Source organism: Staurois parvus, unplaced genomic scaffold (genome assembly GCF_062004578.1).
Source record: "Staurois parvus isolate SC_StPar_1 unplaced genomic scaffold, SC_StPar_1.0 ptg000020l, whole genome shotgun sequence".
Taxonomy (NCBI): domain Eukaryota; kingdom Metazoa; phylum Chordata; class Amphibia; order Anura; family Ranidae; genus Staurois; species Staurois parvus.
The window spans coordinates 13,934,340-13,950,111 of NW_028317816.1; the positions used below are offsets into that span (position 1 = coordinate 13,934,340).

Here is a 15,772-nt window from a genome sequence, read left to right on the forward strand (position 1 = left end):
GTCAGGGATCCCCTCGATCCCTGCCGCGATGGTCCCGGCGCAGGCGCACTGCTCCGCCCTGTGCAGGGACACGGGCACTAGGTCCGGGCCGGCCGCGGCGTTCGAGTTCGCGCATGCGCAGTAGAAGCCGCGGCCGCCCGCTGGGCACCAATGGCAGCGCAGGGCGGGATATTTAAATGTCCCTGAGCTGTCATTTCGTTGCCTTCTGGTCTTGCCTGCTTCCTGTGATTCTGAACCTGTGCCTTGTAAGTTATTTGACCCAGATTGTTCTTGACCTGCTGATTTCTCCTGCCCAGACCCTTGCTTTGCCTGACCTCTCTCCCTGGATGCCCCTCATTAGATCTGACCTACTGTTGCTGACCTGGCGTGTGACCCGACGATTCTCTGCCTGCTCCCTTGTACCTTACCGTCCTCTACGTTACCAACTTGGCCTGTCTGACTTCGCACTTGCTCAGCCATCCATCCATCCATCCCATCGGGGTCACCCGACCTCCTCACATCTGGCTCTCCCTGGTTGGAGCCCCTGGCGAACACCCCTACCACTGACAGGTGTGCTCAGTAGTGGCGACCTGGTCCCGGGGTACTACAAGTCCATCCCCACCATCAGGGGCCCTGGTGAACAAGTACCCTGGGGCTTAGACTCCGCGCTCTGGGCACGCCTGACCAGTGGAGTGCTAGTGGTGCCGCTCGGCGGTCCCTCACAGCAACTTAATAAATATATATATATATATATATATATACCACTGTATATTCACATCCTTAATGATACATCAGGTGCACTAAAAGATATCACCGTATGGTGATTTAGTGAAATAATTGTCCAAAAAAGGTATAAACGTGTTGATCCCAAAGGATCGCAATTCTTAGTGTATGGATATCCGATCCGGGAGTGACAGATGATGTGTTCCAAGTGAATAAAAATGCGCACTCACCAGAAGTGCATTTTTTACACGCAATATGAAAAATCCTGTGTCATCAGGCAATTAATGGGTCATCTGTTCCCAGGACAGGTCACATTCCATATTACCATCTGGTTTCATCTGCATTAAGATTCCGGAATCCCTCAGTATGTGTCACCATCTGTGGTCACCTTTTAAAGTGGGCACTGTGAATGATGGCACTCACACGGACAGCCCAATAAGGGCCACCACATAGCGTAATAATGCATAGGGACACTTTAATCCACATATTGAATGTGTAATATAATAGAATAAAAATGACTGACCATTAGTTCAGGATGGCCACCTGCGGTGGCTAGATGTCCAGTTGCTGTAGCCCCCCTCCAGACACAGTGGAACACCGATCGGATGGGACCTCTGTGCGAGGTCCTGATCATGTGATCACTGATTGGCCAATCAGTGATCACATGCAGAATAGAAAGCAAGATGTCACTTGTGACATCATTGCTTACTACGTGTGAAATCTGTGAATGATCACAGAGGGCACATGGTACAAGGCTATTCACAACAGCCTTATACCATGTGACAAGCTGTGACCAATCACAGCTCACTCAGTAGTTCTCAATGGCTGCAAGAATGCAGCTAGCGAGAAGGAGAAATGGTTGATTTTACAGCCTTTATAGGTGTAAAAGCAATCGGTGTAAAAAAAAAAAAAAAAAAAAAAAAAATCTTCATCACCCCCCACAACTAGGGTGACAAGTATGTAAAAAAAAAAATCCCATAAATAATAAAATAAAAAAATGTAAAAAAATTTTTAAAAATTATAATTTTTGGTTATAAACTAATTTGGGCTATTTTTTTTATACTAAAAAGATAACGGAATACATGTAGGCCAAGATTTATGATGAAATATTTGCAAAATTTTATAAGAAAAACACATTAGTTTTCATTTACATAGCACAAAAAATTAAAATCCCAGTAGTGAATAAATACCACCAAAATAAAGAGTTATCTGTCTCAAAAAAATGCTAAAAAATTCATATGGGTACAGTGTTGCATGACCGCGCAATTGTCATTCAAAGTGTGATAGCACTGAAAGCTGAAAACTGGCCTGGACAGGAAGGGGGTAAAAGTGTCCAGACTGGAAGTGGTTAATAATGGCATGCAATGCCAAGCTGCAGTTTCTAAAGCGAGCAAAATACTCTCTATTAAGAGGTATAGTCTCCAGAGAGAGAGAAATATCAGTTTACCCCTGTACAAATCATTAGTAACACCTCATCTGGAATATGCAGTTCAATTTTTGGCACCAATTCACAAAAAGAACATTGGCGAACTGGAGAAAGTACAGAGAAGGGCAACCAAACTGATAAGAGGCATGGAGGAGATCAGCTATGAGGAAAGATTAGAGGAACTGAATTTATTCTCTCTTGAGAAGAGGAGATTAAGGGGGATATGATCAACATGTATAAATACATCAGTAGTGTATACAGTGAACTCTGTTTAGAGCTATTCACCCTGAGGTCATCACAGAGGACAAGGGGGCGCTCTTTATGTCTGGATGAAAAGAAATTTAACTGGTATAGTAACTATGACTGGTTACTATTTATAGGTAAAGTTGATCCAGGGAATATCCGTTTGCCTCTTGGAGGATCAGGAAGGAATTTTGTAACTTACAAAGGTGGTTAGTGAATAAATATCCTCTTACATCAGGTGGTTGGGGATGAAATGCCTTCTTACATTGGTGGTTAATGCAGACATTCCCCCTTACACTAGTGGCCAATAGGTGAAGGGCTTCCTTACATTTTTGGCCAATAGGTGAAGGGCCCTTAATATAAGGTCTCCCTTATATTGAAGATCAGCAAAATTCTCTCTTTCACTTGTGGCCTCTAGAAGGCACCCCTTACAGAGGGCTAAAATATAACTGGTGTCAGTGGTTGAAATGAGAGGGGTGACAATTCCCATGTCACTGGCTCTGCTAAGTAGTGAAAATTTCAGGTCAATAGCACTTTCAGAAATATATTTATTGAGAAAAATGGTGCCGCATTCAATACTTATTTTACCAGCTGTATTTGTGTGATTATGTCTCCCCTCAAGCGTCACTTCTCCAAGGACAATAAGTTTAGTGGTAGTCGTTTCTCATAACTGAGGTCCTCCAGTGCCTTATTATCTTTGCTGTCCTTCTCTGGACTTTCTCCAGTTCCATCACATTCTTCCTGAGGATTGGTGACCATAACTGGATGGCATACACAAGATGTTGCCAGACCAGGGTTTTTTAAAGTAGCAGGATTGTAGTTTTATATCTTAAGTAAATACCCTTTTTATTTATGCATGCTAATAGCCTGCTGGCCTTACTTGCTGCAGCTTTGCAATGCATTCTATTGCTGAGTCTGTCATAGACTACACCCCCAGATACTTTTCAATCCTTGATTTCCCCAAAGGTTCTCCCGCAAGTGAGTAACATTCGTATTTTTAGCCTCCAAGTGCATTACTTTAAAGTTCCCTACACTGAACCTCATTTGCCATGTGTTCGCCCATCCCTCTATATTACTGAGGTCTTCCTGTAGAGTTGCTATATCCAATTGTGAAGTTATCACCCTGCTTAGCTTTGTAACATCAGCAAAAACTAAGATTGATGTAATTATACCAACCTCTATGTCATCTAAGAAAAAGTAAACAGAATTGGTCTGAGGATAAAACCTTGGGGTACCCCACTAAAAACTCCAGACCATTTAGAAGAAACACTATTTATTACCACCCTCTGGACGTGCCCCTGCAACCAGTTTTCAGTCCAGGTACACACACTATCCTGAATGCCAACAGACCTCAATTTGTAAAATTAGGCATTTATGGGGTTACAGTATCCAATGCTTTGGCAAAATCTAGATACACTACATCCACAAGCCTTCCTCTATCCAGGTTACAGGAAGGCCTGTAATTATTAATACATTCATCTCCTCTGCCATACTTTTTTTTATGGTAAATACAATTGCTTTCCTTCATAAGATTAAAGTGGTTTCAAGTTTTTTTTTTTATAAAATAACAAACATGTCATGCTTACCTGCTCTGTGCAGTGGTTCTGCACACAGCTGCCCCAATCCTCTTCTTCTCAGGTCCCCTCTGGCTCCTCTCCCTCGAGCAGTGCCCCCAAAGAAGGCTGCTTGCCCTGGGGGCACCAATGCATGCTTGTTCCAGAGCTACTGCTCTATGCGTCCATAAGACACACAGAGCCATGGCTCAGCCTGCTCCTTTGCGCTTTCATTGGTTCAAGTAAGGATTGGGGGGGTTGGGGTTCCACTGCACAGAATGCATGAAGGTAAAAAACCTTGAGCCGTCAGAACCACTTTAATAACCCTTTAATTCTGTAACATTGCCCATCTAGACCTGGTTATTCTGTAATGTAAAATACAGGTGATTTGTAATATAATGCCCATGTATGTGACCTTTTGTGTTACATTTTGCACAATGTGTTCTCTTTTCTAATGAAAGCTCAATAAAACTATAGTAACAAATGGCCAGTGTGGTATATACATTTTACAATATGGTTTGTGCTTTCATAAAGTCAGTAAATTGTATTTTTTTTCTGTAAAAGAATGTTTTGATTAAATGCATTCTGGAAAGCAGTCCATTCAATGCTAAGGTGATCATTACAGTCCTTGAAAGTAGTTTTACAGTAATCACTAATCAGAGAATACAAAGGGATAAAAAAAACCATAAAATGTCCACAAGAGGGCACTCCCATCACTATGAAAAGTGTGGAGAGGTCTGCTGCACATAAACATCGGCAAATGAATCTGGTTTTTACATGAACAATATTTAAGTATTGCTTGAAATACTAAAATCAAATATAGCTATGCACTCAGTATTGAGGAGGGGTTTTTTTTGTTTGTGTTTTTTTTAGGGAAAGTGTCACCAAAAAAAAATAGTTTATGTGTAAGCAATTATTTTTATTATTTTGGATAAAGTGGAGAAGGGGTTTTTACTGCCGTCTGTGTTCCCACTGTGGAGATTCACCACCTATTATCACCAAGATTTATAGTGAGGGGCTATTCAAAATTGTCCCCAGAACAAGTGGCAAGGGGAACTTTTTCCAATGACGACAACTCTAACTTTGGGAAACGTCCTCTAGCTTTTTGGTGCATATCTGTACCAGAAAGTAAAGAGAAATGTCTCCAAAGGTACACAGACAGAAATATAACCTAGTATGGGTTTACTGTGGTTGTAAAGGAAAATTTATAGGGAAAAAAACCATGTCTATACTTACCTGCTCTGTGCAACTCAGGTCCACCAATGGTGCTCCTGACTTCTCCTTTCTGGCTAGTGCCCCCAATAGGAAACTTCTTCCCATGGAGGCACCCATTCAGGCTCACTCCTGAGCCTCGCTTTCTGTGTATTTACACAGATAGCGGGACTCGGCCCTGCCCCCTGGCTCCCTTGTCACTGGTTTTGATTGACAGCAGTGGGAGCCAATGGCTCCTGCTGCCTTAACAAAGCTAGTGAGACCAAGAAGTGAGGGGAGAGAAGAGCTGAAGATGGACACAGCGCTGAATCGAATGAGAGCTCAGGTAAGTATAAGGGGGGTGAGGGGCCAGTACCAATGCCTAAACATTTTTTGCCTCAGTGCAAGGAATACATTAGGGTAAAAAATGTTTAGGCTTTAGAACCACTTTAACCTTTCCCAACTTGCTCCAAAACAAGAAAATAAAAGTCTGACTATACACAGTTTAAATACAGGAATCCTATTTCTATGACACAGACATCTTAATCAGTCAATTACTGTGTAGGAAATAGCAATAAGTGTCAGTTAACCACTTGCCTACCAGGCACTTATACCCCCTTATTTACCAGGCCAATTTTCAGCTTTCAGCGCTGCCGCACTTTGATTGACAATTGCGCGGTCATGCAACATTGTACCCATATGAAATTTTGATCATATTTTTCTCACAAATGGAGCTTTCTTTTGTTGGTATTTAATCGCCACTGGGCGCTTTACTTTTTGCGCTATAAAAAGAAAAATGCAAAAAATTTGAAAAAAAAAAAAAAGTTTCTTTGTTTCTATTACAAAATTTTTCAAACAGGTATTTTTTCTCCTTCACTGATGTGCGTTGATGAGGCAGCACTGATGGGCACTGATAGGCGGCACTGATGGGCACTGATAGGCAGCACTAAAGGGCACTGATAGGCAGTACTAATGAGGTGACACGGATAGGCGGCACTAATATGCAGCACTGATAGGCGGCACTGATAGGTGACACTGATGATGGGTACTGATAGACGGCACTGACTGGCATCACTGCTGGGCACTGACTGGCGGCACTGACTGGCACAACCGCTGGACACTGACTGGTGGCACTGACTGGCAGCACTGCTGGGCTGCACTGGTGGGTGGCACTGGTGGGCAGCACTGGTGGGTGGGCACAGGTGGGTGGCACTGGTGGGCACAGGTGGGTGGGCATAGGTGGGTGGCACTGCTGGGCACAGGTAGGTGGCACTTCTGGGCACAGGTGTGTGACACTGCAGAGTGGCACAGGTGGGTGCACTGCTGGGCACAGGTGGGTGATCTGCTGGGCACAGGTGGGCGGAGCTAGTGGGCGCACTGCTGGGCACAGGTGGGCGGAACTTGCGGGTGGCACTGCTGGGCACCGATCATCAGGGCACTGATCACGGAAAGGTGATGATGTAATGCCTTCAACCACTTGCCCACTAGAGGATTTAGCCTGCTTCCTGACCAGGCCATTTTTTGTGATACGGTGCTGCGTTACTTTAATTGACAATTGCGCAGTCTTGCAATGCTGCACACAAATGAAATTTACGTCCTTTTTTCCCACAAATAGAGCTTTCTTTTGGTGGTATTTGATCGCCTGTGCGGTTTTTATTTTTTGTGCTATAAACAAAAAAAAGACCAACAATTTTGAGAAAAAAAGCAATATTTTTGACTTTTTGCTATTAAACATATCCAGTAAAAAAAATGTAAAAAAATCAAATTTCGTCATAAATGTAGGCCAAAATGTATTCTGCGACCTGTCTTTGCTAAACAAAATCCCAATACGTGTAAATTAATTGGTTTACGTGAAAGTTATAGCGTTTACAAATGGCGGTATAGATACTGGAATTTGTTTCCTTTTTAACTAGTAATGGCAGCGATCAGCGAAATATAGCGGGGCTGCAGCCGGCATTCTGACACTGGGGGGGGGGGGGGACAGATTTGGTGTCACTTACATTACCAGTGACACCAATTAAGTTATCAGTGCTAATAAAAAGCCCTGAAACTGTACTAATGGCACTGGGCAGGAAAGGGTTAACATGTGGGGTGATCAAAGGGTTAACTGTGTGCTGTTTCACAGTAAGCTGTGTCTGTGCTTTCAACTGTAAGCACACTGCTTTGTATGGCTCTTAGGTTGCTAAGATTGGTGGGGTCCAGTGAAGCCTTTTTAAGTATGGGGGTGACTAGCGCATGTTATAGAGAGTTGGGGAAGATGCCAGTAGAAAGTTAGAGATTGAAGATATGAGTTAAAGAGTGAAGGATAGAGCCAGAGGGTGACTGCAGTATTTGCGAGGGGACAGGTGTTTAGGTGGGCTTTAGAAAAAAGTTTACCAACCTCCTCTATAGTAGCTGGGTTAAATAAGGGAAGTATAGATTGTGCAGGTGGACAAGGAGTGTAGGGGAAGGGAGATATCTGTACAGTGGGGATCTCGTCACGAATTGTATCTCCTGGGCAGTGAGTGAGTTAGTGGGTGGAAGTAAAGAAGGATGAAGTAGAGAGTTAAAGGTAGAAAAGTAGAAAGAATGCTGCTGCGCTTATGAGTAATAAACATTATGAACCCGTGTGATGCAGCAATCCTAATTGTGAACTCATAAACACAACATTGGAATAAATAGCATTTATTTTGTGGCTCTGACATGGTATGAGACTTTCGTCTAGTACACATGATGAGAAAATCAGACGAAAATTACAACTTTTGAAGCGATCATCTGATCGTTAGTACATAGCTTTCAAGAGACGATCACGACAGTTCATATAAAATTATCTGCAAGTCTTTGCTTTATGTCCAAAGAAGTGAGAAAAATTGTACTGGTCAAAAGGAAATGAGGCTAGAATTACAAGAGTTGCAATGTGAAAAACAGATGCAAACGTAAGTTAAACCGCCATGTGAGAGTTTGTATTGTGCATCTGTATACTGTGTAGTCGGCAGCTTACTCATACTGCTGAAAGAGGTCATTATCTATCTGCACATAACAGCTACCTGTGTTGAGTAGGACATTCATTATTTATTTCCTGTCCCTTGACTATAAACTGTAATAATGCAGCAATCACAGCCATGGAGAGGAGGATTTCTGGTATTGATTTAGCCCCTGGGGAGGATTGTTGGTTACCATTAGCAATACCATCTAGCCCCTGTGAAGATACATCGGTTACCATTAGCAACGCTGTGGAGTATTTGTGAAGGGACATCGGTCACCAACATAATGCTGGTACTGGGCTAGTCCCAACAAAGCACAAGTGACCATCCTAGAGATAGGTGGTCATGGGATGATGGTGAGTGCAAATCCATGTGGGGCACCAGTTTGAGCACAGTGGAGCACTGTGAATGTTTACATGTTATGTGCAATTAAACCATGGCAACATCTAATGTTTGTGTAGTATTATGTTCAGCAGACTGTTCTTCTATTGTTGTGACTTAGATGACGTTCAGAGCACATTTTATGCCCAATTCATGCAAAACTCCACGTAATCCCAAGGGGTTCACATACTTTTTCTTGCAACTGTAGTAAACAATGAAACTTAAAGTAAAGATCGCTTTAATACGGCGTTCACAATCAAGAATCTAGCACCTTTCCACTTTATTATCACATACTGGGACTGCATACTAAAACCAGTTTATAGATGTTTATCACTCATTATTTATTGATTGTTACTAAGTTTATATTGTTTGCACAATTTATGCGCGGTCCAAATTCTATATATAGGTATAAAAGAGTTGTCGGGGATTGCGTGAGAGGGTGTTAATGAGAGTGATAAAATAGGTCTGTATGGCAGTGTGGAGACAGGAGTTGAATTTCTGAAGGGCAGATTAATATTGGTCAAAGTCTTGCTGGGTCTTAGTCTTACGCCATAGATGCTCCAGGTTTTTGAGGTATCTGGTATTGTTGGTTTGCCAGGACTGTAGCGGTCGGGGCCTAATTCTGCGTGTAGTGAGGGGAGCCAATGTGTCCATGGTGGATGACAGTGAACTGTTGCAGACAGAAGTGGCCAGGTTGGGGCAGGACAGGTTTTGTCATAGAGACAATGTGTTGCTAAAAAAAGAAGAGAGGGGTTAAGATCGCAAAGGTTTCTATGGGTAACTGTTTGGTATTTGAAAGACAAGGAGGAGGAAGCCAAGGAGAGAGTGAAGCTAATAAGTGAATGATCAGAGAGAGGAAGAGGAAAGTTGGTGCGGTTGCAAGGAGTGCATAGGTAGGAGAATACAAGGTCCAGGCAGTTACCATTGGAGTGAGTAGAAGCATGTGTCCATTGTTTTAGGTCAAAATAAGTGGTTAGACTCAGAAGTTTAGAGGTAGCAGGAGTGTTAAGATTAACAGAGATGTTGAAGTCACCAAGAATAATTGTAGGAATTTCAAGAGATAGAATTTACATATCTTCTGTTATTTTATTTTATTATTATTTTCCTTGGAAACCAGCTCCCATAGAAAAGCCAAACAATGGCAGCATGGTGAAAAGGACTCCATTAATCTTGTATTTCTGCTACATCTATTATAACAACATCCAAGACTTAATGGCTCTCAGTGTCTCTTTTAATGCTTTCATAAGGAAGATGTGAAAGGAAAAAAAGAAACACAGACATCTCTGCAGAACTCGGAATAGCAGGCAATGTATTTTTCAGTTTCATAGATGTCTGCTGTCTAATCTGTGATAGTTCATCACCTACTGTCAACATTTATAATATGCAGGCAAAAGCATTAGCTACATTAAAAACTCAAAACTCAAAAAAGCCAAGGGAAGCAAAAAAAAAGAAGACTGCTGGGATTTGTTATTATCTTCAACTTCTCAACAAGCATTTCTAAATGAAGCAAACAATACAAGCATTGTGAATAACCATCTCTGACAAATCTTAATCAGAGCACTCAAATGACAAAAAACTGGCATAAAAATAGATCATGAGAGTTAGTGTGTTACTAAACCCACAACAGTAAAATCAGTTTGTATATGCAGTAAAGTTAGGTATACTCATTGTGGAACCTAAAGAGTTAATCCTCTGCATTGTGTAAAAAGGCCTATCTTCTCTGATCCTCCCCTTCTTCCACAGTCCCCAATCCATCTGCTGATAGTACAGAGCCCTAGGAAGCACGCTGCACAAGCTCAGTTTGGTGTGTAGAGTGTGTGTGTAGTGTTAGAGTTTATTTTTTTTGGGGGGGTGCATGTAATCAGCACTGTCCAGACAGAGGCAGGGGTCATGCAATCTCATAGGACAGTCAGAGGAGAATGAAAAAAGCTTTAACCAGCGCTTGGCCACACACTTATATAAGTCACAAGATTGCTACATACTGCTGATGAGAAAAGGTATTTAGCAGTTAATATTTACTAAAATAATTGCATTTCCATGTACTGTGTACTGTGGGAGACCAGATATAGTAAATGCATGGTCATGGGATTAGTAACACTTTAAGGAGTAAAAGACCATAAACTATACCCCCTAAAGGTAAAGCCTGGTCTTTTTTTACAGATCAAAATAATCACCAGCTGCACTGCCTTGCCTGTCTGTCTACAGCGGCCTTATTCACTTTTCCACTGCACCCTGGGGTGCCATCTGGATTCTTCAGGGTAGCATTGACAAAATGCCCCAAATTGCCCAAAGAGTGTCAAGCAAGCCAGTCACACAAAGCTTTGTGCAGCATTACAACCTTGGGTACAATGTGGGCCAGCCACCGATGTCCTAATAACTGATGCCATCAAAGCCCCTTTCCTGCCCCTCTCTGTCAGCACCGGGGTCCCGTAAGCTGAGCGGGAAAGAGAAAATAAGGGAGAAAAGAAATGATGGAACACTAGGTAGCATTTTTTTTTGCTTTGTCAAAAAAAAAAAAAATCACCTCTGATGTTGGGAGTCCTATGTGCATGGATATTGCTGCATTATGTTTAGTTTTTTACATTTTAGCATGGGATGCCTTGAGATTGTGCAGAATTTTAAAGGATGCCTTGGCTGAAAAAAGGTTGAGAAAGACTGCGCTAGAAATTGACAGATCAATTAATATGCTCAGTTTATTAGCACCCCTCAAACAGTAACCTTTCTCAAACCTACTGTATAGTTTGACATACACTGTATTTAATGCTGGTTTAAGAGACTGACTTCAAGTTAAATGTTGGCACTGTGTCACAAAAAATAGCAAATGTCATTTTCTTTGCTAGTGATCCCAATAACAGCAGTTAATTAGGTCTGTGGTGCAATGCAAGTGTCATAGTATAAGAACATTACACATTCCTCAAAATCATTCCTCTGGCAAACAGGCCAAGTTACAAGATGTAACTCACAGTGTCAGTGCTGCTTGATTATGCCTGGAAACTAGCAAACCTATAAAAGGATTATATAGATTAAAAAAGCTATAGTACCTTATCTACAGGCAAAGCTTTATCTCAGCTCCTCCACATTATTACATTCTGTTTCACTGAATTATATTTGGAGAGATTTTAAGCTTTTGGGAACAGGTTCTCTGTATTTATATATTGTCACACTTTACAATATTTGTTGCAGACTCTTACTATTCGCTTATGATGCTCTTTTTGTTAATCAAAATTAGTAAAAGTCACCAAAGAAAATTATTACTACACAGAAAAAAATAAAACCTAAAAAAAAAAAAAATCATATTTCTTGAAAATCAGATGGAAGTGAAAATATTAGATCAAAGTGGTTCTAAAGGCCTTTTCATTCTCTGCATGAAGGTGAGATACAGCCAGTGTGCTGCTCCCCCACAGCCCCTTTAATAGTCCCCTCTTGATCCAGAGATATGCACGAGAGCCTCGGCTGTCCCAGGTCTCTCTCTCCCACTGCTGGCAATCACAGCCAATGAGGAGAGAGCAGGGGCAGGGCCGAGCCTCTGCTCTGTGTCTCTTATGGGTTCATAGAGCAGGGCTCGGGAGCAACCACGCACCAGTGCCTCCACAGCAAGCGGCTTGCTCTTGGGGGAACTGTTTAAGGGGGACCCGAGAAGAAGAGGATCGTGGCTGCTCTGTGCAAAACCATTGTATGACAAGTGTATTATTTAAGAAAACAAATTAATATCATTTTAAAGCAGTATTAAATCCAAAAGCAAACATTTATTATACTGCAGCTTACCAATTCATAGATAGTGTTGGCTGTATTTGCTTTCTTTTAGGCTTTTTTTCTTCTGTTTTCATCTGGTGATCTGGCCAGCAAGTCTGCTGTTTTCGGAACCTCAAGCTCTCTAGCAAAATGTATCAGTTTACTTGGATGAGACAAACCACTCAACACCGATGGGGGCTCTTACAATGATTATTATTATACAGGATTCATATAGGGCCAACAGTTTGCTCAGCGCTTTACAATATAAAGGGAGCCAGTACAGCAACTATACAGTTCAATACAAGAAGGTTAGGAGGGCCCTGCTCCTTGGAGCTTACAATCTAAGAGATCAGCTTTTATTTATTCATATAAAACTGAAAGGAAAAAAACTTTGTGATAACTGATTATAAAGTGTGAGCAGGAGTTTGGCTTCAGTTTGTTTAATTTATTTAAAGTATTAAAAAAAAAACAAATAACTGTGCTTTAATATAAAGAACAAAAAAATGAATGAATAAATATAAAAAAAAAGCAGCTTGGCATTGCATGCCATTATTAAGCTTGTGATCTACCAGAACTCCCAGATCCTTCTCCACCATTGATTCCCCCAGTTGTACCCCCCCCCTAGTATGTATGATGCATGCAAATTCTTAGCCCCCCAAGTGCATAACCTTACATTATCAACATTAAATGCTTTTCCAAAATCCAAGTATACCACATCCACAGCCATCCCTCTGTCCAAGGTTTTGCTCACCTCCTCAAAAAAAGAAATCAGATTTGTTTGACAACTTCTGTCTTTCATGAATCCATGCTGTCTGTTGCTTCAAATATTTTTTTTCCAGCAAGAACTCATCTATGTGGTCTTTTATTAAACTCTGCAGTATCTTCCCAACTATAGTAAAACTAACAGGTCTATAATTACTTGGTAAAGATTTTGACCTCTTTTTAAATGGTAAATGTACTGTGGGTGGGCAGAAAGAAGTTAAAGGGAAACATAAAAAAATGTTACCTCTGTCTAACAAGTACACTGAAAATGTACCTTTTGTATGGAATTCTGCGTGAAAAATAGCAGCACACTTCCTTATAGGTGGGGATGGCTAGACACTTCTGTGTTTACAACCTCATAGCTGTACATCTGCAGTGTGAGATCTAAGGCACTGCTGCCTCTGACTGCTAGTCTCAGGAGATTTGGAGTGAGATTTAGTGATGCCTCTACTGTGCTGTTCACTGTCCTTCTGGCTTTAAGCTCTAACTTGAGGAAGCAAATCCCTGCATCTACCAAGTTACACAGCAACAAAGAACAGAACAAGCCATGGTAAGTCATAGGCGAAAAGATCAGCTTCAGGGATACCACAGGCAGATATGGTGACTAATACTTTGCTCTCTGCCTGCCTTTTATTGGCACAGCTTCCACAGTATAGTTCCTCTAACTAATGCTCAATAATCGTAATTGTTCCTATGCATTTGGCCTTGGAAATGCAACTCATATGTCATTGGCTACATAGAAAACAACCCTTTAATTTGTATTTAAAACAATGAACCACTTTCAAAGCAAGAAAGCATTGGCTAACAATGATATAAGTGCTACAAATTTCCACTGTGTCTGTAGAATTTGCAAAATAACTGAAAGCTGAATACAAAGCAGCAACACAATAATCGGTTCCACTTGTATAAGACTGGCCAGGAGAAGAGGAATCCTCACTGTCATTATTAACAACTACAGGTCATAATTACACATTTGCAAAGGAAGGGCAGGTTGGAAGCAGCATATGCACTTACCATGAGTATGTTGCTTAGACTCATTAGCTGGGAAATAGCTGCATTGAAAATTAAGTCCTCGGTGAAGTAGCTGGTTACCTTAGCAACAAAAACAGAAAAAAATCTTTTTAAAATTAATGGAAGTTAACAGCAATGGACTAATTCCTCAACATAAGTGTATTTTTTTTTTCCTATATGGTTTTCAGGCTATGCAAAACATTCTTTGGTCAGAGTGCAAAAGTAATGTGCAGTAACCTCCGGTTGCAAATAAAGGTTAAGCTGCCCATACGAACAGTGGATGTCATCTGGTTCATGACGAACCGGCTGAAAATTCGAGTTATGCATGGCCCTATTGGCACCCTAAAGCCAGACATAATTCTATCTGAAATTTGCCAGGAGGAAAATTGGCAATCAGATGCAGTCACTGTTTGGGTTCTTTGACAACTATGGACGCAGGGTATCAGAATACAATAGCAGTCAGGGGTTCCCTGTCTGTGCTCCTGGCATCCCTGCCAACCCCCTTCCCAAGTGCTGTGCTATGTGTGTCCACTGACATTCACATCATGCCTCAGCCCTGCCCCCTTCTCACAGGCTTTGATTGACAGCAGAAGGAGCCAATGGCTTGATCTCTAGTGAAGAGAAAGGGAGTGGCTGCTCTTGGGCATGGTGCTGGATCAAGAGCAGAATCAGCTAAGTATAAAGAGGAGGAGGGGGACTGCACACAAAGTTTTTTACCTTGCAGTCCAAATTACTCTGCACAGCCTAAGACATTACTCTGAGCAGCCTTTCATACTCATTACTGCTCTTGTATAAGTCGATACTGAAGCAGACAAAACAAGATGGAACACAGCAGGTCATTTCTATTCACTGAGAAACAACATGCATTCACACACAGTGAGCAACACAACACACAGTACACTGTCAGCTGCAGTTCATGAGATCTAGGACTCTGTGTGCACATGGCCTGTGCTCTGCAATAAGACTACATTCACTCATGTGTTTCTGCCCGACAGCGTGTAGATGCGATAAAAACAGCAGGGGGGGGGGGATCAGGCTGCGAGTTGTGTGAGGCAGCCCAACTGAAAGCAATGGGAGGCTGCATGCTTCCTGCATACAAGTACATTATGACAGGCTTACCTATAAAAGAAGCTCTCCAGCGCTGCGCTGTCACAGATCTCCCTGGTCTCCAGTTCTTCCACCTTTGCCCAATCTTCCTTCCAGGGTCCAAATCTCTGGCCGCTTGAACTGCCAAGGGGCGTTAACATACTCCTGCATGCGTACGAGAGTCACATTGTTGCAGCACACATGCCATACATGTAGTCTGAGCTGTGAATGCGTGGCTCAGATCACATTACCCGCTGATAGGCCAGGTTGGCATTTTTGACAGAAGAGACCTCTACATTCTCTTCTGTTCTAAAAATCCTGCCTGTCAGCGATATTTGTAATTCTTTACTTTACTACCACTGTAATATCATAAAAATATATGGAAAAACAGTCATGTAAAAAGATGAAAGTTACATCAGACATTGCAATGATAGCTCAAAATAAATGGCAATTAAAATACATAATGTTGGATGAAATTATATATTATTGCTTCAGAAACAATTGAGTACTGTCCGTGATACTTTTTTTATTTGCACTAACATACAATTTTGAGGACAAGCTTTCGGGGAATGTCCCCTTCTTCAGGTCTAAGCAGTACTACTCACAAAGTTAGCAGAATGTTAGAAGAGATGAAAGAAAAAAAAGGAGGCTAGAGATAAGATGCAGTCAAAGCGAGGGGGGGATACTACACTCACACAGAGGGAGTCAAGCTACAGCTAATA

At 41.7% G+C, this 15,772-nt stretch overlaps 1 protein-coding gene across 1 annotated transcript in view; it reads right to left on the reverse strand.

Moving 5' to 3' along the window:
- Window positions 1-15,772, reverse strand: part of LARS2 (leucyl-tRNA synthetase 2, mitochondrial) — a 269,656-nt gene that overhangs the window by 22,675 nt on the left and 231,209 nt on the right. The window contains exon 18 of the mRNA XM_089687406.1: window positions 13,968-14,045. Coding sequence (XP_089543532.1) covers window positions 13,968-14,045 — 78 coding nt within the window. The remainder of the gene's footprint in view (window positions 1-13,967; window positions 14,046-15,772) is intronic.